At 39.4% G+C, this 26,984-nt stretch overlaps 1 protein-coding gene across 2 annotated transcripts in view; it reads right to left on the reverse strand.

Moving 5' to 3' along the window:
- The window catches only part of galnt18a (UDP-N-acetyl-alpha-D-galactosamine:polypeptide N-acetylgalactosaminyltransferase 18a), a 43,735-nt gene extending 17,161 nt beyond the window's left edge, over nucleotides 1–26,574 (reverse strand). For both annotated transcript variants that reach the window (XM_061284329.1, XM_061284328.1), the window contains exons 1-6: nucleotides 26,133–26,574; nucleotides 4,697–4,898; nucleotides 4,437–4,603; nucleotides 2,670–2,856; nucleotides 2,131–2,328; nucleotides 1,658–1,772 (exon numbers count right to left, since the gene is read on the reverse strand). In XM_061284329.1, the coding sequence (XP_061140313.1) occupies nucleotides 1,658–1,772; nucleotides 2,131–2,328; nucleotides 2,670–2,856; nucleotides 4,437–4,603; nucleotides 4,697–4,898; nucleotides 26,133–26,376 (1,113 nt within the window). In that variant the 5' untranslated portion in view covers nucleotides 26,377–26,574. The remainder of the gene's footprint in view (nucleotides 1–1,657; nucleotides 1,773–2,130; nucleotides 2,329–2,669; nucleotides 2,857–4,436; nucleotides 4,604–4,696; nucleotides 4,899–26,132) is intronic.
- Nucleotides 26,575–26,984: the final 410 nt, after the last annotated feature.

The raw sequence follows: 26,984 nt of genomic DNA on the forward strand, positions 1-26,984 counted from the left end.
AAGAGAGGAAAATTACATTTGACATTTTTTAATTCGATTTACTTGCTGCTCTTGTCATTCACAAAACTACAACGATCAAATATTTTTAATACACACATCATCAATAATAATTTAGATGAACACATCTTCAAACTGCAATTCGTCTGTAAGAAAACAAACAACACAATTTAAACGGAAAACCTGCCAAAATGTTTTTTTCTTTATTAATAAGGAGGCTGGATTTGAGCATGTTGAAACATACAGTGACAGGTTCAATAAAAAAGCCATCGTTCTTTCGACAAAAATGCACCGCCCCCTTGGCTTGCCACAGAAAAATAAAAAAAAGGTGCCATCTTTTTGTGAATATGTGTATTTACAACCCAGGATAAAAATATGCATCCTCACAATTGGTAAAATCAACCCACAGTACTGCAGGCCTTGATGCTCAATCTGGATTTTTGAGTGAAATGCAATTATTGGTGCCCGTCGCAAATATAGCGCAAATTGCAGTGGGATTTTTTAGGGGTATTTTTCCACATTCGAGCAGGTATAAGGGGGCGTTCGCGCTGGCGTGCGTTGTCGTGGGAGGAAATGCAGCCGACTTTTTTACCATCTAATTGAAGCGGCTCCCCTTATTCCAGTGGTTCCCAAAGTGGGCGGTACCGCCCCCCTGGGGGCGGTGGAAAGATCGGGGGGGGCGGTGAGGAAGAAAGGGGCGGTAGGGGGGCGGCAGTCCGAAGTCAGAAGTTTGAACGTTTGTTTGACGATTTGTACACAACACGTGCAATTACTGACCGCGGGGATATACGACTTCTTCTTAGTGAGTTCCAGCCTGATGTTGAGAATCTTATCTCCCTGCACCAAGCACATCCATCCCATTAATATTAAGTGTGAGACAATGAAGGTTACTGGTGGAATGTTTATTTACCATTCTATGTTGCTGAAACAGTTAAAACTGCTAAAAAATAAATTGGTTTACTAAACTGGGTTTTATTTGTGAAATACACATTTGTGTTTAACCTTTCTCTTTTCAAATTGCAGCATACCAAATATCAAGAAAGAGGTGTTTGTTTCCATATGTGTCTGTGTGTGTGTGTGTGGGGGGGGGGGGCGCTAGGAATTCAATGGGGAGCCAAGGGGGCGCCAGCCTGCAAAAGTTTGGGAACCATTGCCTTATTCCCTTTAAATTCAGCGCAGAGAGAAGCGTAGCACGCTGTCTGCAAGGCATGTAGATCGCTGTGCGAAAAGTCAAAAATATTACAAGATCTCACAGATGTTAGGTTGGCCCACTGTGGATTGACACCGCCATCTGCCATGTGGGACAATTCCCCAACATTATTCAGATGATAATGATTACAATTCATTCAATGGATTGAATTTCGATGGATTGAGAGTCACTGTCCCACGCTGGTGTCATATTTCTGATCGGAATTCGATCACGTTACATCATACACTTCCTCCGTGGGCCTAATCTGTCTGCCTGCGCCTCGATTATACACCAAAATCGTGTTAGAACACCTGCGCTAAGAAATAGACCTACTGTTATTCCTCTTTAATCTGCATGCCGATGAACTAAAGTTTATTTTCCGGATGTGAAGAATGTGCAATGGTTACTAAAATCAAACTATTATGCGGTGGCTGACCGTGTTTGGATGCAGGTTTATGCGCACAAACTCACCCTGATGCCAAGCTCCACATTCTCCCCTCCGTAAACTTCCATCCCCTCATCGAGTAGGCCAATTTCCTCAAAGTACTTCCTGTCAACCACAAAGCATCCGATAAGAGCGGGACTCCTAAAAAGAGAGAAGGGTAAACTCAGACTGGATGCAAAATGGGTTAAACGGGTAACTTCATGTCAAATAGTACAACTGATCACACATTAATTTTCTATTTTGTGTAACTTTACTATAAAAGATGTGGTGTGATGCCGGGGTTGGTTGGGGGGGGATATATGCTTTTCTGTCGTACTAGAATAAAGAAGCGTAATTATGCATCCATTAGAGTAGGTGACTGACGAGTCTAAAAATGGCAGAGGCCCCAGTGCCGTGTAAGAAAATAAATAAATCGAGTATAGAATCAAAAAATGATCAAATTGAAGATTTGGAGAATCGTGACCACCCACTCAGAATTCATGCTTCCACTTGATTTTACCTGATTGGAGCTGTGTGGTTGCGCAATGACCACCAGGACTTTGGTGGGTTGAGGTATCGACACCAGAGCTCCCAATCAAAGCCCTGAGCAGATAATGGGTATTCTTCCATCTCAAATGTATCATATTTGATGTTGTCAAAAGAGGGAGACACCACCCGAGTGCGGTCCTCCTTTATTCGCTGAAGAACCGGCTCTGCCCTGTGGGATGTCAAACAACAGGAAAATATAGAAGCTTCTACTTGGCAAAGAACTGTATCTAATTTGATTTAGTGAAAAGAATTCAATCCATGATTCAAAAAAGTAAATCTTGCTGATGTAATTATGAATCATAAAAGTAAATGGACAATGCAACAAGCTCAGAACACAAACTATGAAAAAAGAACTGCGATTTATAGTCTGGGAAATACGGTAAATTACTTAAAGGTGCTACCACTAATGCCCACCTGGTCCTGACAAGCAGGCAACAGAATGCTATGATAAATAGGTCATTGATTGAGATGATTTTTTTGCACATTAAAAGTATTTTCACTCAAACTCACCAACCAGTGTTGAATTCCACATGTGCATCAAATAAGGCGACCACAGGTGCTGAAGCAACTCTCCACCCACTGACTCTGGACCTGATCAGTCCTTCTTGTTTGTCATGATGGACTACTTTGATGAACTCCAATCCATGCTGAGCATTCATCTCATCTACACAATTCTGAAGGTTCTCTTTCAATTCCGCTGGAGAGAAAGAACAATATTGCAATATTGTGAAAAATTCACTTTCCATAATAAAAAGAAAGTAACTGCAAAAAAAGAGAAGAACTCAAAAACGGTTATTTATTACACATGACAAATTGAAAATAAACACGCACATATCTCATTCTTTGTATTCAAATACACGTTTTGTTTTTTGGTATGCAGACTAAAAACATGATTTGAATAGAAAGAATGAGACAACCCACTTCAGACAGAGGCTGTCTGCTCAAATTCTAAATTACCCATTGGAGTTACCCCTGTTATAATCCGGCCTGTAGGCTACAGCTGCTGCCTTCTCCTTTCTCCTCCTTATTACTACCAACCTAGATTCTCCTGCCCGTTTCTCCTTAATGAGCCACATTTTGATGAGCACAAGATGAGCATATTTTCCCCACATTTTGGAGTATTTGAAAAAACTATGTGGTGTGCGCTTCAGGTCATAAAATTGGATACATCCAAGCATTAAATATCAACTCAAGTCAATTCTTTGACAGTCAGATTTCATGGCGGGCCCACGGTTAGCACATTTTAGTGCGGAAGTCAAGGATTCAAATCTGGATTGTGGCCTTCCTGTGTGGAGTTTGGAAGTCTCCTCCTACCTGTGTGGATTTTCTTTGGGTACTATGATTTCCTCCCCCTCTCAATTCCCATTTTTCACTCATATTCCAATTTTATTTTGTTTTGACTAGAAATAAGATATTTTGACTGGATATAAAAGAAGCACTTTCAGCCAGATAAAGGTCACAGTTCATTAGATTGGTTTACCAGAAGCACTTAGCACAGTGGTTCTTAACCTGGGCTCAATGGAACCCTCGGGGTTCGGTGAGTTGGTCTCAGGGGTTCGGCAGGGCCTCCTCTACGGAGATCTGAACACACCTGATTCATTGTGTATATTTGTGATGACGCATATCTAAACCTGTCTCACAAAAGCAACAGCAGAAGTCACACTGATTTGCAGAAGTCACAACTTTACTATGAGAACTAACGATACAGGATTTTCATATGAAATATTTGCCTCCAAATTTGGGATATTGCCATCTACTTGAGGATTTACGGTTGAGTGCTACAGGTCTGATCGGTTTGACCACATCCGTTATATTTTATTAGCTCATCAAATTCAATAACATTTAACGAGAGGCATGTCTTATTATTTTTGTACTGCTCAGAAATGGGCATGCACGCACAGTTTACTTTATCACATAATCTGAATTAGCGTGGAATACTAACAGCTCCTGGAGCATGAGTGAACATTGGCCCACGGGACCTGAGGATGATGAGACAGGGATGTTTTAGCCAGGACTCAGAATGAGCAAATATGACATGATATCAAGCTATCCTCACGTCTTGTATCAGGGGGAACGCAGGGGTATCTAAGTTAAAAAAGTCTTGAACATGTTCTATTTGCTCTGTATCGAAGAAATATCCAACCAACGTATCAAACCAAATCGAACTGTGAATTTCGTGCATCTTTGCAACCCTAATATTTACACAATGTTGCAATCAGTCTGAATCATCTGTCTTAAATCATTATAAAAGGATTGAGGACGGTTGGTAACTCTTACCGTTAGTGCTGTGGTCATCAACTAGTATAATCTCCTTGAGTAAATGAGATGGAGTCCTCTGGATGGCTGTGTGCACGGAGCGCAGCAGCACTGACAAGGCCTCATTGACAAAGATGAAGATGATACTCAACTGAGGAAGGTCGGGCGAATACCACATGTTTTTACATCTGAGGGATAAAGCAGAGGAATGACATTACTCCACACCACCACATTTATAGATTCAGTTGTCACCAACACACCCAAGTAACTATCCAACTGACCCGTCCGGACGGAAATCCGGGATCGGCCGAGTGATGGAAAGCCGATCACTGAGGTAGCTGTTGTAACCATAATAGCGGAACTTTTTGATGGCAATTCTTCGACTTTCTGGGCCCAGGTCATGACCCCAGTGATCAAATAGTGAGGGTCTTGGGTTTGAGGGTGATGAGGATGAATCATCTTCATCTTCCTTCTGGGGTTTATCTGTGGGGGGAAAAAAGGTGTTTTTTTTTGTGCAAAAAAAAAAAAAAGATTGAGCACTGCAAGCTGCAAACTGTCAGTTGAAGTTGATTTGCTTTCAAGCACCTTGAAGAGTGTTTTTGATCTAACAACAGGCACATGGATCTACCTTGTCACGAGATGGTACAAGACTTGATTTTACTCGCCGGCAGGTACAAGGTTTCCTTCCGCCACAATAAATAACAGCTGTGTAAACTCAGTGTTGTTGGCTATATTTGCAATTTGACCTTAAATTCAATTCAAGAGTTCCACCTTGGGTAACAAATGCCCCTGTTCATGAACAAATGAGTTTATGAATATCGTTTTCAGATTTCTTTTTCCTTGGTTTCAAAACTATGCTTTGTGAACGGTCACAGGGTGAATGTCATTTACGCCAAACTTCACGTATTACACATGCCTGTGCTGAACCTTATACTGTTTATCTAAATATGCTTTATCTCATATTTTTAATTACATTTTTGTCTTCACAATTTATGAACCAATTGAAACAATTGAAAATAAATCTCTTAACCTTCTAAGTTTATGAGTTAAAAATTTATACATTCCGTCAACGACTACTTTCTATATGTATGCCCGTAGTTATGATATATTTTCTATGTGGTAAAATGTGAGATCACAGTTATTTGTGTACATACTTACATGCTAGGGTACAAAAAATGAAAATACCTGCGATTGTAAGTGCAACTACTGGTAAGAGACTCCACAAGGAATATTTGTATTTTTGAACGACAGAAACAATAAGTACAGTTTCTCACCCACATATCTGCAAAATCATTGAAAGTATCTACACTGAGTTTGATTTTTATTCTCTGGCTGGGGACTGTCAAACATAAAAATGATCTGCTATGAAGTGCCTCTAAGCTTTGCCTCTATGGCGACAAAGACATTTTAATGAGATTTGATGTGCTGTATTGCCTCCTAAGCTTATTACAAACTGCATGCTCTCGGAGGTGAAATGTCATGTCCCCCTAAGTTTTCTCAAAGCCGCATAATAAACACCCTTGGAGCACTGTTAATGGGTTTCCATTACTTAACATGGCATGCACGCAACAACTGCTAAAATACAATGTCTGAAATTACATGTCACACTTTGGGATTGAATGTTACAGAAAAATCAAAAGGCATTTGAAAACGGCATTAATATTTTCTGATTTTTGGATTTTGGTTACTCCTGGCAACATTGAAGAGATGGATGTTGTTTGTCAAAGGTTTTCCAATCGTCCAATGAGTCACTGTGCTATATTTCTGGGTGCAGATAGATTTTTTTGGGCATTGTTTGCAAATAAGCAGTTGAGAGGCGCTCATTTGTTTTCCCCAACCAACCAGCCTCATGGATGAATTGAAGACTTAAGGGAAGTATTTATATTATATTAATATATAACGTTTTTATAATATAATATAAAAATGTTAGAATTTTCCGGGTTTTTGTTTTTTGACTGCCCCCGCCCTCTCCAGGGCTATATAAATAAACTTGACTTGACTACCATGCATGTTTTTGGAATGTGGGAGGAAACCCACGCAGGCATGGGGAGAACATGCAAATTCCACACAGGGAGGGCTGGAGGTGGAATTGAACCCGCACCCTCTGAACACTAAAGTGGATGTGCTAATCAGTGTATCACTGTGCTGCCATGTATATATAAATATATATATATAGTTCTTCAACGCCCACGCCCCCAAGGATTTGAAATAATTTTCTTTTTGTTCAGAGAATCTCATGTGAGCAGCAGTCCTTGGACCATTATCTTCCTCTGAAAGTGTTTTGTGTCCCAATATTAGAGGCTCAGACAATTCCTTTCCCTTTTGCACACCCTCAGATTCCCTCCATGAAGCACAACAGCTCCGTTTCATATCACAGCCCGGGAAAAGTGCATCTTTTGTGAGCTGTTTGCCAGCATTTGATTGTGTTGCCTTTCACCCACACATCTAAGGGCAACTTGTTTTTGCAAGAAAGCATGTGAGTGAAGAGTAGAAGATTGAAGTCAGCTTTTTGGTGGATGCAACATCTGATCAAGTACAATTTTCTGTTCCGGTACATTCATTCATCCACACTCAAATTTAAAGGCTTCTTTCTTTCTTGCACCTAGGAAACTACAATTTGGACAGTTTCATATTCATAACATAAATCAGTTGTTTTCTACATTTTTCATATGGAATAAAAAGCAAGACCCTTTTATTCAGGTTGTCTGTACTCTTATGGAAGTTTTTTTTTTTTTTACCAAAAATGTTTCCCGAGAAAGAAATGCAAGTGCTGAGCATGTCTGAATCTCAGTTCCGGCCTTTGTGGGAGGCATGTGCATATTCTCTCTGTTTTTCTCTGGGTGGTACTACATTTATAAATAATGCATGCTAGCTGTTGGTTGTGAATGAAAGTGTGAATATACCGTATTGGCCCGAATATAAGATGATGTATGGATTGGCGGTGTATGGAACTTGCTTTGTGAGCTTGGAAAAATCTTACTCTGTGCCTGCCAACAATAATAAGATCAATCCAAAGAAATGTCAACTTCACACAAATGTCAAGACGTTGCGTAACATCTGCCATCCTTCACTAAAAATACACATCAGTGTCAGTTGCTGTTTGGATGTTTACCATATAGAAATAGTAAAGGAGAATGGATTTTCCTTATCTGAACGAGCAGAACGAGCTTGACTTCTCAGGGACTAAATTGGAACAACAGAAGAGCATGCATGTTCTTTAAAGGAGATGCCTGAAAACAAAGTAAGGAAAAACATGTTTTTGCTGTTTTAGGACAGTGAACAGCACAAACAAGGGAAAGGAGTAAGGATTAAACCTGAGCAGGGAAGAGGGGGACAGGAAAGGAGATCAATGAGTACATTTAGCGGACAACAGGAAAAAAAAAATATTTAAATGAATCCCACAATGCAAAGCAGACATATTTTGTTTTGCCTGCTAAATTGCCATCCCGCACTAGCTGAGGTTCATGGTTTAAGGAGGTTAGCGCTGTTACGTAAACTCGGTGGACAGCGTCACAGGCAGAAAGCATCAAGGACAGCAGGAAACCAAGAGATTTAGGACACTATCTAAAAGGTGCAGAAATGCTCTGAAAAGCTGAGCCCACTGAGACCGCAAAGCCACCTTACCATTCACAAGGTGAACAAAGATGCTCCATGCAGTGCAGCAACCACCTTTGGTGAGTCAATCACTAATAATTGTTATTTTTAGGTGATTGGAACTTAGCACTTACTTGTAAGAATGCATTTCTTTTTTTTTTTTGTATGCCTTTGTGTTAATGTACTGCAGGACTATCCTTCACTTGCCTCAGCAGGTCTTAAGAAGAGCAAAGTCACTTTACCAGTGACATGGTGGCATTCCAAAGACCTATGACATCACCCGGTATGATGCCCCACTCGCCAACCAGAAGACAAAAAAACAAGACCTTGATCCCAGCACCCCATCCATGTTGTTGGTCCTGGTTCAAACGGGTCTGCAAAATTCCAAATGAGCCCCTGCTGAGGGGAAAGTCTGTTCAGAGATCTCTCGTGTAGAAACAGTCCTACATTGGGCCTACCTAGGTTTATTCTGCAGTATAGATGTACTGCCTATTTTTGGAGGAAATATAAAACAAATACAAATGAATGTCTTTTGTGTTTGTTTATTTTTTTTCTTGCTTCACTATTGCAAAACAATTTTAAGAAATTCAGCCCCCAGTTCCACCCCCCTCTGACACTGAAAACAAATCCATTTTAGCTACTATTTCAGATTATTGTGCCTCAATCATCCCTCACAATGTAGTATATGAACAAGCACAGGCAGTAAAAACAATGATTGCTCCAGGCCAATCTTGTGCGAATGAGAGTTTTATCATGCAGAGACAATGTGTGGGACTCCAGGGGTGAAAGAGTGAACATCTGTGGAATCCTGTATGGTTGCCTGAATCTTGGGGTGGGAAAGAGTGGGTGAGGTTGATGGCTATTGTTCTACTTCTGGAATTGTATCATTTAGAATTTATATAAATCATCTCAAGGGATCCTGAAAGATAGTTACAGAAAATTTGTATGAGCAAATCAGAATCCTATCTATCAAGTCTAACAATAGTTGTCATTAAACTAAATTTAAATTTGTATAGTTTATCTGAGGAGTACCGTCATTTTCGGACTATAAGTCGCGTTTTTTTTTCATAGTTTGGGTGGGGGGGCGACTTATACTCAGGAGCGACTTATATACATATATATGTTTTTTTTTTCACTTTTTGGGGCATTTTATGGCTGGTGCGACTTATACTCCGGTGCAACTTATAGTCCGAAAATTACGGTACTTCCCATGTGTGATTTGATCCATCAAGAGCAATGAGAGTAGTAAAATATTACTCTTCAAAAATGCCTGCAATGTTTTAAGATTTTTTGAAGACAATATTTGTATATCTCAGTGGCTATGACATAATAGACAATAAAGTCTGTTAGTTGCTATGGGAATTCGGCTTCGAAGGCAATTCAGGCTCAAATGTATCATTCTAGTTACAGTTAAATTGAAGGGGGAATTCAGAATTTAGAGGGGACATTGTTTTCACCATTGTATCCTCTGAATGGTGCCTGAAAAAGCAGCTTTCAAGCAGCAAGGTAATACACAATTTCAAGGTGACTGCTAGCTACTCATTGCCATTCTTTACTTCTTCATGGGTTTGTGAGCGACTATACGATATAAAGTATATCCAACACCGAGAATCCTTGTCACTTGTCCTCTTTCGTTCTCTTTCACGTGCTGCATGAGTGACAGCAGGGAATTTCTGAAAACTGGGGGTTAGGGTCCTCTAATTCGCTCTGATTGTGTGTGTGATGATGACAGTGTGCAAGAGTGAGCGGGTCAGAGAAGGAAGAGACACGATGACATGGAGGCCGGGAGGCAACTGTGAGTGGACTGGTGAAGGGATCATTCCTCGAGGCAGATGAATGTCCTTGGTTGATACCACAAGAGACAAGCTGACTGCCTTTATGTACACAATTTGAGACATTTGACAATGGCTGTTTAAATTATACAGAAACTAATCTGACCTAGGAATAATATATATAACCTAAATAATATTATACACAAGTGGAGATATAAACTAATACACACTTTGCTATTCAGTGGAGGAGAGGAGAGACTTAAAGAAAATCCCCAACTGGTTTATTTTAAGTTGAACAAGTTCTACCCCTGTTATTAGAGATGTAAGCAATGCACATTGACCAAAGAAAATCTATTCGATTTGAATTAAAATGAACCACCATTATTTTCCATTTTGTATTTCTATTTCTGTATTTCTTCTTTTTTTTTCTGTATACGGTCTACAAATACTACTCAACATAATCATGTTGGATCAATTTGGCTGAAATCCAAGCTGCAATGCAATGTGGAAGGAATCAAAACAAATCAGACTATCAAGAACTTGAAAAGAAAAGATCAACATTTTTAACCATTCTCTGAGATAGGCAATTCACTCCAAAAAAGTGTCCACCATCTCAGTGTGCTGCAGATTTGTAACTCTCCCACCTCATAGACCCAGTTGTGTCTTTACGTATTGTATACTAATTTTGAATTATGCAAATACCGAATTAATCGCTTAAAAATAACGAGGCAGTGATTGATTTGAACTATTTTAGCACTTTGTTAAGACATCAACGAAAAACTCAATTAAGTATTCAATGACCAGGCAAGAGTGCTTCGACTCCCTGCTCTACTGCACAATGACAGAGCGGGTCGGGGTAGCTGCAGTGATTTTAAATCATTCAGATAATGTGTTGACCTGAGGGAGCACACACGCAGATGACTTTAGCAGCATGATAGCACGAAGAGAGAATGTGACTGGACAGTGAATAAACACTGCTCGTTAACAACATGCACAAATACACTCGAGCGGCTCCTCCAAGGTAGACTGATGCAATGGGCGACCTCCAAACACCTCGAGAGGGATCCATATTTGATCTATTCCTGATGCTGGGACGAGATTACTGTTCTCTCTCAGAGGGGATTCAGCTCCAGTTGGTACAGTTTGCTTTATTTAAAGGTGACACAGGCTTGGCAGGATTTTGCTGCTTCCTGAATGTTTCATTTTTCGGCACTTCCTTTCTGAGCATTTCAAAAGCTTTGTATTCTTAATGAATGACTGTCATTTCCAAGTGCTGTACTGTTGTTCTATATTAAAAAATGTATTGCTATTACCAATGTAATAGTTATGTCGTTACTGGCCTAAATTAAGAGCAATGGTAAACGCACTAAACTTTTTGGAATGGTTTACTGATCCACTTCCCTAATTAGTGTTATTCAGCAGTTTGGTGATGAAGTCCTATATCCACGCTTTGTCTCTCAAAGCCAGCGTCCACAGTGGCTGCAGTTTTTATCATCAAGCCACACAATTAGACTGGTACAACAATGTAGTCCTGCAGTGCACGACATGTCAAAAAAAATAATACTGCACACTCCACATTCACAATTTGAATGAACTATACAATCATTAGCAGCGCTATCTTGAATGGCACCCTGTGAGCAACCAGTCGATGGAAACACTCCCCCCCCCCCCCCCCTATCATTATTTCATTATCGTCATTGCTAATGGCAGTGTGGGCGACCACAATCACATTCCTCACACTTTTGACATAAATTACAATATTATTAGCATGAATATTTCCTCACAGGACTTTAAAATTAGTACCTAGAAGTGCGGGTATCCATGGCTCAAAATTAATAGGTTCACATCGCAAGTTCTGAGGTTTGGATATTAAAAAAAAAAAAAAAGGCAGAACATTGCTCAAAGGAGTTGAAAGCAAGCAAAAATTGCCGGATAATTTACTGTAACTGTAAATAACTGTAAGAGATCGCAAAAATTACTTTATAAAAACAACGTTGCCATATGGAAAAGCAACTTGCCAAGCCTTATGGGACAACAGAGTGGGAGGAAGATGTTACAAAGTGATTTATTTAAACAGCTTTTGGACGAAAAGGGGTCTATAGGGGTCTAAACATTAATTGTGCAATTATCAATGGTATCTGATTCCCTGAAAAATGTCAGGCCAATTCCGTATCAAAATGACGACATACCCTGCGCCATCTTGTGCATTGTTAAACACTTTACGTAATCATTACACGCTGTAAAAACGGACTTGTTTCCTGGCCTGTTTTTGCGATAAAATGCCAAATGTAGTCAAGTACAACTTTGTTTTTAGATTTCTTTAGTTCTTCTTTGCTTTTCAATCTACTTGTAATTATGTCAAGCACTTGAATTACTTTGCAGATGACATTTACGACGGAGATAAAGCTGTTTAGCCTTGCCTCCAAGATTTGTATGTAAATAAACAGGTCCATCATTTCTGTAACTTCAAGATGTTAACTACAATGCCTCAATTATTGTGTTGTTTCTGGTTTTATTTTAGGTCGTTTTGGCTTTAGTAGCAAGGCTTTTCCCCTTCTTAAAGTGCTTTTAGGAGTACACGTGAAATACTGCACTGCGTGAACAGGCAGTGCTGGGAAGAAGACTACAACTGGAGTTGGACTGAATTATGACTGCCTGACTGAGCAGCTTTCTCGAGGTGACAGGCCGGTGAATGGGCGGAGGTAATGCATCACAAAGAGCTGGGTCATTCATTTATAATTTTTTCCACATTAACATTCAAAATCGAATATTGACATTTTTAAATCATTCGAATGTTTTAAAACAACGGTGATGTAAAAATTACACTGGATTCTATGAGATCAGAATCAAGCACGTGTACAATAGTACTGGCCAACATTCAAGACATTTAACTCTTGCGTGGTGCTCGGGTCTGTGGGACCCGTTTTCATTTTTGATGAAAAGAAAAATGACACAACGAATTAATTTTTCAAACTGAGACTCACTGACTTTGGCTCGTTTTCTGTGAAGAACATATATATCAGAATACATGATATGTTATAAATGTGACCTAAAAAAGGTAAGGTAAGGTAACAAAAGTTTATATCTCACTTTGTAACTGTTTTTAAATGTTGTACTTTTGATTACAGTATGTGAAGCATATTGTGAATGAAATTCACAATAAATGAGGCATTCTATGTTTTTACAACAACTAGTTATTGCTAAATGTCTCCTGGCTAATGCACCAGTTGATTTGGGATTTCCTTTTTTTTTTATGGGGAGAGGAGGGGGGGGGGTGATTCATGGGATTTTACAATGCATTGAAGAGAAAAAAATAAAAGTTCTTCTGAGGATGAGGACGTCAAAATAAATATTGTAAATGAAGACAGAGGAAGTAAGTGAGGACAAGACCTCAAAAAGGCATGACACTAATCAACAATTATGATTCTGGGTGCTCTGCCTTTGGTACAAAGGTTAAAAGAACTACATTCTTGAATTTTGATAATGCAATGGCCCCATCCTGTTTAATTCTGGCCCATGTCTTACAGTCTCAACCCTCAGCATCCAGCCATCTGTCAGCCGTGACCTACTGGTGACATGAACATGGCAGCACGCCAGTGATTGCGAGATGGAGGAGGTTTGAGCACAATGAGACTGATGACAGAAGACCAGAGGAAGGCGGCTAACTGATGATCTGACATAATTAGGGATAAAAGCCTGATAATGGAAATGTATAGGGAGAAAGATGACACATTAAGAGAATGGTATAAATGGATGTAATCCTTTTGCCCTAGAATGATCAAATTTAATTCCTCTTGTCTTAAGCTTGATGAAGCTTGAAGCTGAAAAACGAGGTTATGAAAAAGGTTGACAATTTGATATCAGATGAAGCAATCATTTGAAGTAAAATATGATACATTTGATTCAACAGATTTATTTTATTCCAAATATTGTGTTTGCTGCCTCTGTCAAGCTATTTGTCTTGCTGTGTAAGGAAGGAGGTTAAGCTTCTTAATGTTCAGAACCATGGGTTGCGCTTACATTTGTATGACCGATTAATCCCGGAGAGATCTTTTTGAAACCGTAGTGTACGTCTAATCTTGTAACCACACCAAAGGGACATTTCATTGAGCCGGAAAATCAACTCCAACTGTTATCTTGTTTACCTGCTGTGATTACTGCAGGGGCCAGAAAAAGAACATGGCTCACCCAAATCGTTATATAATCATGACACGCAGTCTCAACTGCTTGTTCCTTAGAAGTATAAAGCACAATTTGACTACTATTCCAGGTTATTGCCACAGTGTGAATGCCAATCATTTCCTTTATTTTTCTATATGTGCCTTGCGATTGACAAATCATTTGATAAACTGCTTACAATCTTTTAGCTATTAATAAGAATGTGTGTGTGTGTGTGTGTGTGCGTGCATGTGTGTTGAGTGTGCAAGAAGATAGTTGGCTTCTCGCCACCTTCACACCAACCAGAGTGTTTGAAATCGGACCTCTTAGCAAATGCCACGTTGGCAACGTAGGAAGTTACTGAATACCTTTGTGTTTTTCAGAAGCTCCGCTGATACCAAATGACACGAAAGCGAACTACTTATCTGACAAAAACCAGAGTTGTATAGTTCGACAGTCCTCCTCAGATGATGTGATCTTTCAAATACACCTTCTCTATCAGACGCGTCTGTCTCGCTTTTGTCTCTATTTCCATTTAATCCTGCTGTCATCTTGTCAGAAATATTTGATGCATCACAAGAAATACTTTGCTGGAGCGTGAGCATCTTGCGTTTTGACATTTACTTGTCCTTCCTTGGGGTGTGACACTGACATCCTTCGCCTCCCTGTGAAATGTGGTTGTGTGCGGAATGTGGATAAATGTAGAGTAATAAAAATGATACAACAGGAAAACAATTCCTCAGTACAGCAGTAAATTGAAGCAAATAAATACATTCAGTGATAGTGGTATTGAAACAAATGGCTTGGCATTGACGAGTGATGAAATTACTGCTGTATTCAACATGATGTTCACAAGCGTAGTTAATAATGTAGAATTGGCGGCATGTGTTGATTGTTTAATAAAGGAGCATTTAAAATGAGACAGCAATTTAGGTGTTTCGGAAAATTTGCATTCAGCTTGTCTGCCAACACGTACGAACACACCAAGCGTGTTTCATATTTTAGGGCTGAATTAATTAAGCCAGGTTGGATTTGCAGTTGAATTAGTGGAGACAGGTTGTGTGGTGAATTCTAATTGAAGTAGACATGTTTAAAACTAGTAACTGCTACAAGAGTGCATTTAAATGTGTTGCTTTTCATCCAAGACCCAAGGGCAAAGTAAGATGTCCTTCTTATGACTCATCTTTGAGCCAGTTTGTCTCTCTATGAATCCAAGAGAAGTTTAGTCAAGCTCAAGACAGAAGATTGTAGATGTGTTGTTGGATGGAAAACTCCAAAAACAAAAATCCACTCGTACTTTTGAAGCTTAAAGATTAAAGCGGGGAAAAGGCATGTATACACAAGTACCGTATTTTCTGGACTATAAGTTGCTGCAGAGTACAAATCGCATCAGCCATAAAATGCATAATAAAGAAGAAAAGTCACATTTTTGGGGGAAATTTATTTGATAAAACCCAATACCAAGAACAGACATGTCATCTTAAAAGGCAATTTAAAATAAAAATAGAATCGAGGCAACAACAGTTTGAATAATTGTACGGTATGCTAACGTTACATTACACAAACAACGAATTGAGAACGTGCCTGATGTAACGTATTAAGAGTTATTCAGATAATTATAGCATAAATAATATGCTAACAGGTTTACCAAACCATCCGTGTCACTCCAAATCACTAAAATCTTCATCCTCTGTGTCACTTTTAAACAACTCCACTAACTCCAGGCTTCAAGGATAATGGTAATAAATGAGGCAAAGTCTTCAAACAACTGCAAAGCGACTGTGAAATATGGTGTCACAGAGTGTAATGTACGGAGATGGAGAGCTAAAAAAATCGCCTATAAATTGCTCATAGTCAGGGAAAAGCTTTCCGTGGTCCTCAGAGCAGCCGCTTTCACGAGCTCGACGGGGTCATTTGTTTCAGATGTACTGTAATTATTTTCTGTGTAAAAATTAAATGTGGTGTTCAAATAGTCTTTTTTCAAACTTGAGTCTTGAAAAAGAGGGGGTCGTCTTATAATCAGGGTCGTCTTATATTCGGGCCAATATGGTACATATGCTCGTCCTTGCCCTGAGGTACTGAATTTACAGAATTTAAACTGAAGTGTTTTTGCCATTACGAAACTCAACTGCATGCTAAAATGGTGAAACATTTTTATCGACATAAATGGAGCTTGGCAATGGACATGAACATTTAGAATACATAAGAGCAAGAGCTCTAACTAGAACATAAACCTTACAAAGTCATCTGGTGTTTTTTTTTTTAAACAGCCTTTGAACATCGTCATTCAGCATATCATGCAACCTCTACACCATCTAAAAATGCTGAGCATTTCTTGTGATTTACATCTACTGACAGGTTCTAGAACAGTCTACAAAGCAGACCTTGACCTGCATTTTCATTATCTTTTCTCACTTCACCATTGATTTATGTACTGTCAGCTGTTGGATCTGATGAATTCCAAGCAGATTCTATCTTAGGCTGATAGCATCCCACTAATGCAAGTATAAAAGTTCACAATAGAGCTGCCAAAATTAATTGATTTATTGACAAGTACTCATTTCAACTATTTTATGATTGCGTGATGATTTCTGTAAAACAAAATGACAAGCTAGGATGCCAGTGCTATAACTACAAATATACCATGTGTCCAAATTACTTTGCTTGCCACAATGACATGAAAAAGAAGACAAATGTACCGTAATTTTCGGACTATAAAGCGCGTTTTTTTTTTTCATAGTTTGGGTGGGGGGGTGACTTATACTCAGGAGCGATTCATATACATATATATGTTTTTTTCACTTTTTTGGGCATTTTATGGCTGGGGCGACTTATACTCCGGTGCGACTTATAGTCCGAAAATTACGGTAATAAGTGAGCCTGCAAATGCTTCGGTCAAGAACCTAAACCTTACAACTAAAGTATAAAGCGCAAATTATTCTCTTTCGAAATAAATATATCCTGACACATTCATCACTGAACAGGGGAAATAAGAACTGCATCTAATTTTGAGACAGATGATATATTCATATTTTTATTCTTTTTGTCATAATCTAATAAAATACTGGCTCTTGTTTGGGGAGTATGTCCAATTTCTCTTTGTTGTGTGAGATTAGTTGGACGTGTGTCGTACAGCAAAAACTTTACAGAGGGACAGCCCCTGCAAATGCAAGACCCTCTCATTTATTGTGTTTTTAAGATTAAACTATAAAGACACAGTACTGTTGCATATCCGATATTAGAACAGTCTGAGACTCTGCTATCAGGTCAGGAGGATTATGTAAATTATAATTTGAAGATTTGAGGACACTGCTGCATCCAGCCATCATGACATTTTGATGTGTGTTCCAAAAAGCATTCATCACCTCTCACTCTCCTCTCACTTCACTCATCATTTGTCTCTCTTGCGTTTTCATGCATATCAATTCAGGAAGCAGCTTGTCTGAGGGTTCACGACCTCTATTTTCTGTCAGAAGTCAACTTCTTTTGAGTTTTATGATATTCAACCCTTGGGAGGTGACATGATGGATACGTTAGACGAAATCCAAACCGAACGATTTTAGTTGGCATGGGACCTTGAAGACCCGGCATTTCCAAAACTGCACGTTGCAGTACATTTAATTTTTAACTTTAGATCTTGGGAAAGGGGGGAAAAAAACCGACAAAACAATGAACAATCGAGAAATATTGTCTATTTTTTAATGGATTTGCATGATGATTATGATTACAATGTCCCACAGGGACTAAGTCATTAGTTGGGGGTAAGAGTTTTGCCAACAAACCAAAGTGCATAACATTTTCATTTCCAAATTTTGGTCTCTCCTCTTCACTTACTAAGATGAACATATGGAGAGACGTGCTGTTTGTCTGCACAGTGACTTTTGAATAGCCTTAAGTATCTCTAACATACTTTAAGTGTCTGTTGTGCTTCTCTTTATCTCCGCTTCTATGACTTCTTCCTCTATGAGAATAATAATAGAAAATGAAATTATAACTGAAAGCCAGAGCCTCTATTAAAGACTTAAGAATGCCTGTGCTGAGACTCAACTTATGCACACTGCTCTTTACCTGACACACAAACCTGAATGATGCAAGCAATATCCCTTTACTGCACCTCAGTGGAAGCTGAATGATAAACTATCATATACTTTTTTTTATTAGCTTTCAAAGTTTTTAGGGTTCTTCCATTGCCAGACATTTTCTGACCCTACCACATTATAAAAATGGACACTCCGGCCGTATTTCAATAGTCATCTGGATTCAGTTCTTTTAAAGTAGATCAGGGGTTCTTAACCTGGGTTCGATCGAACCCTAGGGGTCGGGCGAGTCGGTCTCAGGGGTTCGGCAGAGGTCCGAACACACCTGATTTATTGTGTAAATTCGTTACAACGCATATCTGAACTGGTCTCGCGATGGCAACAGTAGAAGTCACACTGATTTGCAGATATGTAGCTTCAAAGTGTGTGGTACATGGAGAACTCGTTTCATAACTCATAGGTGTGAAATTAGAGTATTTATCTCTTTGTGTCAATGCTGTGATTGACGAGTAATTAGCCAAGTGTGTTACTCACTGACTCATGTATTCAGAAGAGTGTGACTCACTGACTCATATATTCAGAAATCACTAGGGATAAAAAGTAGTTGGAAGGAAAGACTTATTTTCTCCCACTGCTGAATCGTAAGGACAGACACGAGTAATATATGATTCTTTTGGTTTCAGTTGCAATGACCCTCTAACAGTGTGCAATTCACAAAATCGGCCTTTAATGATATCATTTTGTTTACATCTTGCACTTCTGGGTAATACAGGATAGTCAGGTCATTCCAAAAGCATTGAGTGAAAAATATACATTATATTTTTTGCCTTTGTAAATGATATCTTCCCGATGTGGAGCAAATTTGAGAAACCTGAAATGCATTGCCTTAAGCATCTTTGACATTCTCACCCACGCTTGTTTTCCCATCAACCTTTTTGCAACTGCGCCGCCAATGATGTTTGCCTCACATTGTGTTTGCACACATGTTATAATCACACAATACTTTCCATCAATCTAACATTCTTGAAATAAAATTGTCTAAGACGTGCTTTAGTCGGTGTGCAATTAAAATCCAGACTGTCAACGAGGTTAATGACTACAGCTCTGAATACAGTCTTTTCACAAATCCGACATGGTTATGAGAATACTGTCTCCTGTTCAACCGAAAATGTTTTTTTCAGTCCGATCATATGAACTAATTACGAAGAGTGACTTTTAAGTGGAATCTCCAGTGTTGTTTCAATGAATTTATATGAATGTGCAGGCATCCTGTACTCCAGTCCACAAACATCCTCAGCTTCCTGCAGTCAAATCCACTAAAAGGATATGTGACATACATAAAGAGATTGTGGAGTGGGATTTCAAGCGAGCCTTTGAAAATCTGCAGTCCTAAAAGGTGAAGAGGATTTGCTGTGAGGGAGGTCGGTTTGCAGAGAGCAACAGTGGGTGGCAGATTCACACATCTTAGATAATCTTCCCACTGCAAAGACGGATATCTCCAAACAAACATAATAAACAAAGATAAAATACGCTGCATAGCTCTACATGTCTGAGTTCTTTTAAAATTCATTCAGAATGTTCACACACTGTTCTCAAACAAAAATCTTTTCTTGCTCTTAAATCATCAGAGATAATATACAAAATAACAATAAACAAACCCTGTTTGACATTATATAAATATTGTTATATACTATACTATATAAATTATATAAATACGTACACCGTAATTTCTGGACTATAAACCTCACTTTATAAGTCTCACGAGCAAAGATTAGGGGAAAATTGTGTTTTTTATAAATAAGACGCACCGTACTAAAAGTATTTCTTATTTACAAAGAAAGACTGTACACAGAAAGCCTTTTTAAAGTTGTAATAACATACCTTAACATTTCTTTCCAAACACTCCAGAGTAGACGGGACCGGGAAATAAGGAAAGAAAAGGGAGACGCAACAAGATGTCATCAACAATAGCCCTAGTGAATTGAATTGAATTGAATAGGGAATTGCAGGGGTGCCAATACCTTTGGCCAGCACTGTAAATAAGATAAATGGCTCTGGATGGCTGAATAATCTAATGAAGCTCTCAGTCACTACTACTGAAGTTGCTCTTTGAATTTAACTCCATGTTCGCTGGGCATGTTGTTTTTTGATTATATGTTTACTTTTGGATTAAAAAAGGGTGATATGTTTAAGTGACAAGTTGTATAGATTTAATAATCTTTTTTTTAAGACTCTCACTGAAATCCTGTGTAGAACATTGCATGAAACCCCTGTGTGAAAAGTCTAGCTGCAGGCCAGAAGCTGTTATTGCTCAATGGTAATTTGGCAGTTTGGCGAGCTGCGCGTAAAATTTTAATGATCTTAGCTGAACGAGAAGTTCCTCTTTCTTAACAGATGGTAACCTACAGAATACAAAAGAACAGACAATAAGTCCGTCCGGACAGAGTTCAGAGCAGATCGATCAGACAGGCAGGCACTAGACGTGGTCAGGAAGAGGCAGTGGAGTTCATGAACGGCTCGATCAGGCAGACAAGGTCAGCAATGGGGAGTCTGTTTGAACAGTAGCTAGTGAGGAGAGTAAAACAGAGAGGTCGCAAGCCAGACGAACCAACAAAGTGTGCTTCGAGAGATGCGCTTAAGTAGGCTCCTTGACAGAAGTGGCAGGCAGTGAGCTACTGCGGTGCGTCATGGAGGAGTACTGGCAGTTAGAAAGGAGCTGTCCAGGGTTCTGATGTGACAGGGAGATGAGCGTGTGAAAGAAAGACACTGACCAGCGTGCTGTTGGCGCGGACACATGACACAAACGATGTAAAAAAAGTCGCAACGACATGACATAATCCAACATTTTCCAAGAACAGATAAGAAATAACTGACATTTATGACTCTGAAAAGGGTCTTCCCAAAGCTTTTGGATTCAAACTACAACCTGCGGCGAGAGTAATTACCCACCAAGGGAGAAAACATGCAGTAGTGGAAAAAAAAGGAGAATTTGAAACGAGGGCAAATACTGACAGTTCTAGTTCTGTGGTCCCTGGAAGACAATTTCAAGTTTGTTTCTGAAACGTCACTGGAGAAATACTGTATAATGTAAAAAAAACAGCATTGTGGTTTGTAGAAACTATGCAAAGATTTGATTCTGTTCCTGTGAAATGTGAACTGACTCCTTCGAATGAAGACACACACGCAGCCAGGCAAACACAATACAAGATTCGATGTGTGACTTCAACAAACTGCCTACAAAGGGCACACAGCTCCTTACACACTCGCTGCTTATGGGATGAGACAAGCGTATGCACGAATGGTTGATTTAATGGCTTGCACTTTCATGTGTTTGGGATTTGGAAGACGTGTGTGTCTGCATGCATGACTTGTTTGCATTCCGGTGGGTACATGGCACTATACGTCAGGACGAAACCACAAACCACTGCATGGTCTCTCCGTGATGAGTTTCAAAAATGGGTGATGCAAGACCCCTCTCTTTGCTAAATCTTGATGTCAGTTCTCACAGCTGTCTGAGAAAGCAGAAGTTTGCTTTGCACTTCGAATCACTCCAAGTTCTGTTTAACTTTGTGCACTCAATCAATTAATATTTGCTCTTTACTGAAGAGGGAGCATCAGCAATGTGTACATACTATTTCTACAAACTGATATATTTTATCATATCAATCAATGTGTAAATACTCTTAGTACTTTATACAAACAGAGTTGCTCCATCAGAGTACAGACACAGCGCACAGAGCTGGTAACTTTCCAGTACACATAAGTCACAGCTCAGTAACTCCATGATACATCCAGATAACAAATGTCTGCCTTATGAGGATATGTTTTTTTTTTTATATATTGGCTAACCAGTAGTCTATCATGACCTTTTTTTCTTCTGCATATTATGTATTTTATGCTAACAAGTAGTCTTATGTATGGAAGCTTGGATCTGCTAATGTGGAGTAAACTGGGCAATACATGCAAACATACTCTCAAATACAATCAAAAGTACTCATAAAGACGTACAAATGTACTCAGAAATGCATTTGAGTGTACTTGCAAATACGTTCAAATGTACTCTCAAATAACAGGCGTGGAGCGAAATTATCTCCTGGACCCACAGGAAAAAAAAAAATGGGGAAAAGTTCTTATTTCTACCTGTGTCACAAACCATGCAGTGGATTTTCCCTTGCCATGGAGTTGAGGAGCTGCCTTGTATTGTCTGTGCAATACAACCCATTTGGTGCCGTTCACTCCTTGTTTTGTAACTCAGCCACAAATTAAAAAAGAAAAATAATAATCTACCCGTGGAAGTGAAGGAGAGCAGGTCAACCGTCCCTCCCAATGAAGTGTCCCTTATTTATTTTTCAGGGAGTTGGCAAGCCTTGCGCTGTGTGACTTTGATCCAGTGGTGAAAGGGGACTTTGAATTTCTCCTCTTTCATCCATAATCACTTGAAACAACAAGGCGTATGTAGAGATGGATAGTCGTTCTGATTTTATTATTGCCAACGTTCTACGTGATGTGTTCTGCTGTATTGTTTTTCTTTTTTTTATGTTATATCCTCTATAAAGCGTTTTGTTACAGCAACAGCTGTTGTGACAGTTATTTATTAAAATGTATTATTTGGGGAGTTTTTGTCGTACGTTTGTGAGTGAACGGCTGTAAACCAAATCACCCTACAAGGGACAATTCAAAAGTGTGAGATGAAGTAACGACCTTATATTTATTCTATACTTCATTCGTTACACCTAAAAGTAATGCCCAAAGAATTATACTTTGTTTTCCATTTCCTAATACCGTATTTTCCGGACTATAAGGCGCACCGGACTATAAGGCGCACCTTCAATGAATGGCCCATTTTAAAACTTTGTCCTTATATAAGGCGCACCGGACTATAAGGCGCACCATTAATGCATCATGTCAGATTATTAATCCAAATCAAATCATTCTCTATTTTATCTTTTTTATTTCTACTTCAGACGCAACAAATTACTTTATAATCACAAAATAATAATCCATAGTCTTAGTAAGAGATTGTATTTTGCCTTTTTACTTTCTACCAAGAATTTTGTCCGTGTGTGTATTACTGATGCCTCCTGGACAGTGGCGAGCTGGGGGTGATTGGTTTTCATGACCAGCAATGAAAGGCATTGATGTATTTTTCCGTGAAAATCAGCCGATCGATAGCAGCACCATTAGTGGCGAGGGATATAGAAGTCTGCAAATTAAATTTTTAACTGTCAGCTCCTTGCCTTGTACACATGGAGGAAAATGGATGACTAGACAGATATAAAATATTGTTGCCCAGCTGCCATATGCTTTGAACAAAATCTATTTGGAGCACTCTTGATAAAAATCATAATTACCCCAAAGAATCTGTCAAGGACAACAACTTAATGGAGGCGAGTAGAAACTCATTTTTTGGAACAACAAATTACTAATGTATGACCGATGATTATAATGGTGGATTTGTTTGAGTCAGATCAAAATGTTATCAATGTGAACTGGCAAATGGACACAAGGGAGCGCATGCACCACTTAGGGCTCTCCTACATCAATATTCTTTTCTTCTAATTCTTAGAGTGGCGTGATGTCACACTGAGTACTCACAGTGTACGTAGGATTTATGCTCCTAACAAAATCAAATATTCAATCATTGCCATGCACTTTTGAGGACACCGTGTAACGATGTTACACAACAAAAGACAAGCCTTATAATCCACCCGCCATCCTGAACGCTGCTCCTCTTCAACTGACTGTCAACCTGGATTAACTTGCGCTGACTCATAAAGTGACTGCTAAAAATAAAATGACATTATAAGACAAAGGGAATCGTAGGAGCTGTTTACAGGAAGGAGAAGACGAACCACTGTAACCCAATACCCTCTTCTAATTGTCTGTCACATCTAGGCAAAGCTCAAACTGAGAATTAAGGCCCGCACTGAGCCCTGCAGCATTAGCCAGTCCAATTACATACACGAAACAAAACTGAGCGATTCTAAGTAAATACCCGAATCTGACCGTGTTCCACTTGACAGACCAACATATCGAGACTTTTTGGAAACAAAAATCCTCTTGCAGGGATGAGATTCCATCAATTGAGCATCAGAATCAGTGTTTTCTGTAAAACGCCCAACATCTATAGATTCATTTGCAAGTGAAGATAAAGCAAGGCTGGAGGCATCCCTCAGTCATCGTCAGTCCGTCCCTAATATCCCTCGTCTGTCCATCTGTCCTCATCATTTTCAAAGCGCTTCCATCATTGCTTCTTTCAGTCCGTCAAATGTCATTCTGTCCCGCCTTAAAAAGCTTGTCACCATTTCTGTTATGAATAAAAATACATTCCAGTGACTTTATTATTATTATTATTATACAGTGGGTAGATTTATGTGTGTCTGTGAGAAAAAGCGGCCAAATGGATCGCCTGATCAATCCACAGTAACGTGAACATAAACATCGTAAAAATTACGAGCCACTTCCCGCCCAACTTGCAGTGTTAGCGCAGAGCGCTAACCTGTGTACCAAACGACCTCGGAGAATGTGAGACTCAATACCCTTGTAGTGCTGCAAACCTCAGTCGTTCACACCAATAAGGCTCATAAATTCACAAGCAGCTGGGTTCCTCTTGATGATCCCCCATAGTTGGCAGGACTTGAGGTTTAACAATAATAAAGCAGTTGCGCTTGATACTAGGTCGCAAAGCACGCCTGCGCACCGTTTCATTTCGCGTCCCGGGTTAACGTAGCATAACAAACACACTTAAAATAAACTGGGTGTGTTTCTGTCAGTCGTCAGTGAAATGGGGATTTGATGGACTTAAAGGTCTGTCGGCGCATGACCCAGTTAGTGATTATTACACAGACGGACAAAAAAATACTTCTGTCTATCGTCAGTACGTCCATTTCTTTAAACTTTCTTGTCCCTCGTTCTTTGTCTGCAAGATGGACGTGCTTCTGTGACGGACAGAGAGACGATTTCGTCACTGGGATGCACTCTGCTAGTTTGAAATGACTGAGCCAACTTTAACAATTTGTTGTGGAAAAACAATTCATGAGAAGCACAACATAAAGCAATATGCTCGTCTATGCCAAGACTGTTGCTTCGCCGAAAATTCTACAGTTTTTTTCGCACAATAAGGCGCACTGGATTATAAGGCGCACCCTCATAGAATTTTTTATTTTAGAAATTATTTTATATATAGGGCACACCGGATTAAAAGGCGCATAAAATAGAACCTATACTGCAACAAACTGTGGTATGCATCCACTAGCCAATAACCAATGAGCTCTCCCTTTTACAGTCAACCTCGGTTTTTGAACGTCCTGGTTCTCGAACAAATCGGAATTCGTCCCAAGTCGATTTTCGTCTATTTCTCATTTTTTCTTGTTTTGTGGCGGAGTAAACACAGGAGTAATCCACAACCATTATTCACTAAGCATATAAGAGCTATTAGATTTGCGAACAACATTGAACACATCAATGAACTGTTTCTAAAACCAGTGATATTCAAATTTCAGAATCTCCTAAAAGTTAAAATGGTGCAAATAAAGCAAGACATACAATATCACCGTCTCGCATCCCAAAAAGATTTGATGACAGACATGGGTGCTATGAGGGGCATTGAATTTTAAAATGTACAATTCGCACCCCGCATAAGAAAGCATGTGCATATTTTCTTTTTATAAAAAGTCACTAGTTTGAGTTTATGTCATCATCTAGAAGAGTCAAATTGTGTCACGACAGTAGATCCCCAAATTTTACCGTTATATTCATAAATAATGTACATTGTTGTTTTGACAACATGACTATGTATATATACTATATGCATATATATATACGTATAATGTGTGTGTTTCTTATCTACATTTTGTGAGAAGCAGTTTGGAAGATGAAACAAGTGTGACAAGTGTGACAACACTGGTTTGGAGTGTTAAAGAACTTTTGAAAACTTTTCCAAGCAATGTTTTGGATATCGCATTCGCTGAAATGCGACTAATCCTTTCCAAAAACGTCATTGCCAATCTACCCATGGGGGTGTTTAGTTCGTGCTGTTCTAAGTAGACATCATGTATCATTAAGCCCAAGTGTGTGATGCTGCTGGGGGGCACGCACTCTCATTCTGCTCGATAATGAACTGTGTGCACAACATCCCCGAGCTTGCATGTGCTGACCTTTGATGTGTTCATTGACGACGCTCTCCAGCTTGTCCAGCCTCTCGATTATCCTCAGGGTCTCTCCTTTGCTGTCCTCCTCTAACTTTCTCTCCGCCTCGCCGCTCATCTCCGCAACTTTAGGACCGCTGTTCGCCACATAGTTGGTAATCCAGCCGACGTAAAGTAGACATAAGATGTTGGTCATGCCACTCAGTACCACGCATGTTGACACCAAAGTTTTAGTCCTTCTGGTGCACAGCATCGCGACATCCCTCCTTCGGTGGGCTCCTTTAGTTCCTCTTTCTTCTCTGTCCGAGGCGCGCAGGCGAAAGACCCAGAGATGAAGAGTCAGAAGTCCTCCTCTGCTTTCGCGTCTCTCATGCCAGACATGTTTCCTACCTTCATTTCAGAGTGGAAATCCGATTTGATTGGATTCCTATTCAAGACAGTGCTCATCGGTGGCTGAGCAGCCAGCAAGTCAAGCTGTGCGAGCCGAGGCAAAGCTGTCTGCCGATCCCTCGCTAATCCTCCACTCCAATAGCAAGGGAGGAGGCGTGCACAGCTGGATTGAATACAAGGTAAAGAGAGAGGCGAGGCAGGGGGAGTGGACAACAAGAGGATGCTCAAGTCCGATGGAGGACCAAAAGTGACAATATTAAATAAATAAATAAATCACACTTTGTTTTTAGAACAAAACAAACTATTTCCGAGGTCACTGTTGGCACTTAAAACCTGACAACAAAGAATAGGATGAAATCTTTGAGAGGAATTTTTGTAATAAAAGAACAAGAACTTCAATACTGCTTGGAATGCATATTCTGATTTGATTAAAAAAAAATAAAAAGTTCATTTCAGTAATAACGTTGCATA

This window comes from Syngnathus typhle, linkage group LG7 (genome assembly GCF_033458585.1).
Source record: "Syngnathus typhle isolate RoL2023-S1 ecotype Sweden linkage group LG7, RoL_Styp_1.0, whole genome shotgun sequence".
Classification (NCBI taxonomy): domain Eukaryota; kingdom Metazoa; phylum Chordata; class Actinopteri; order Syngnathiformes; family Syngnathidae; genus Syngnathus; species Syngnathus typhle.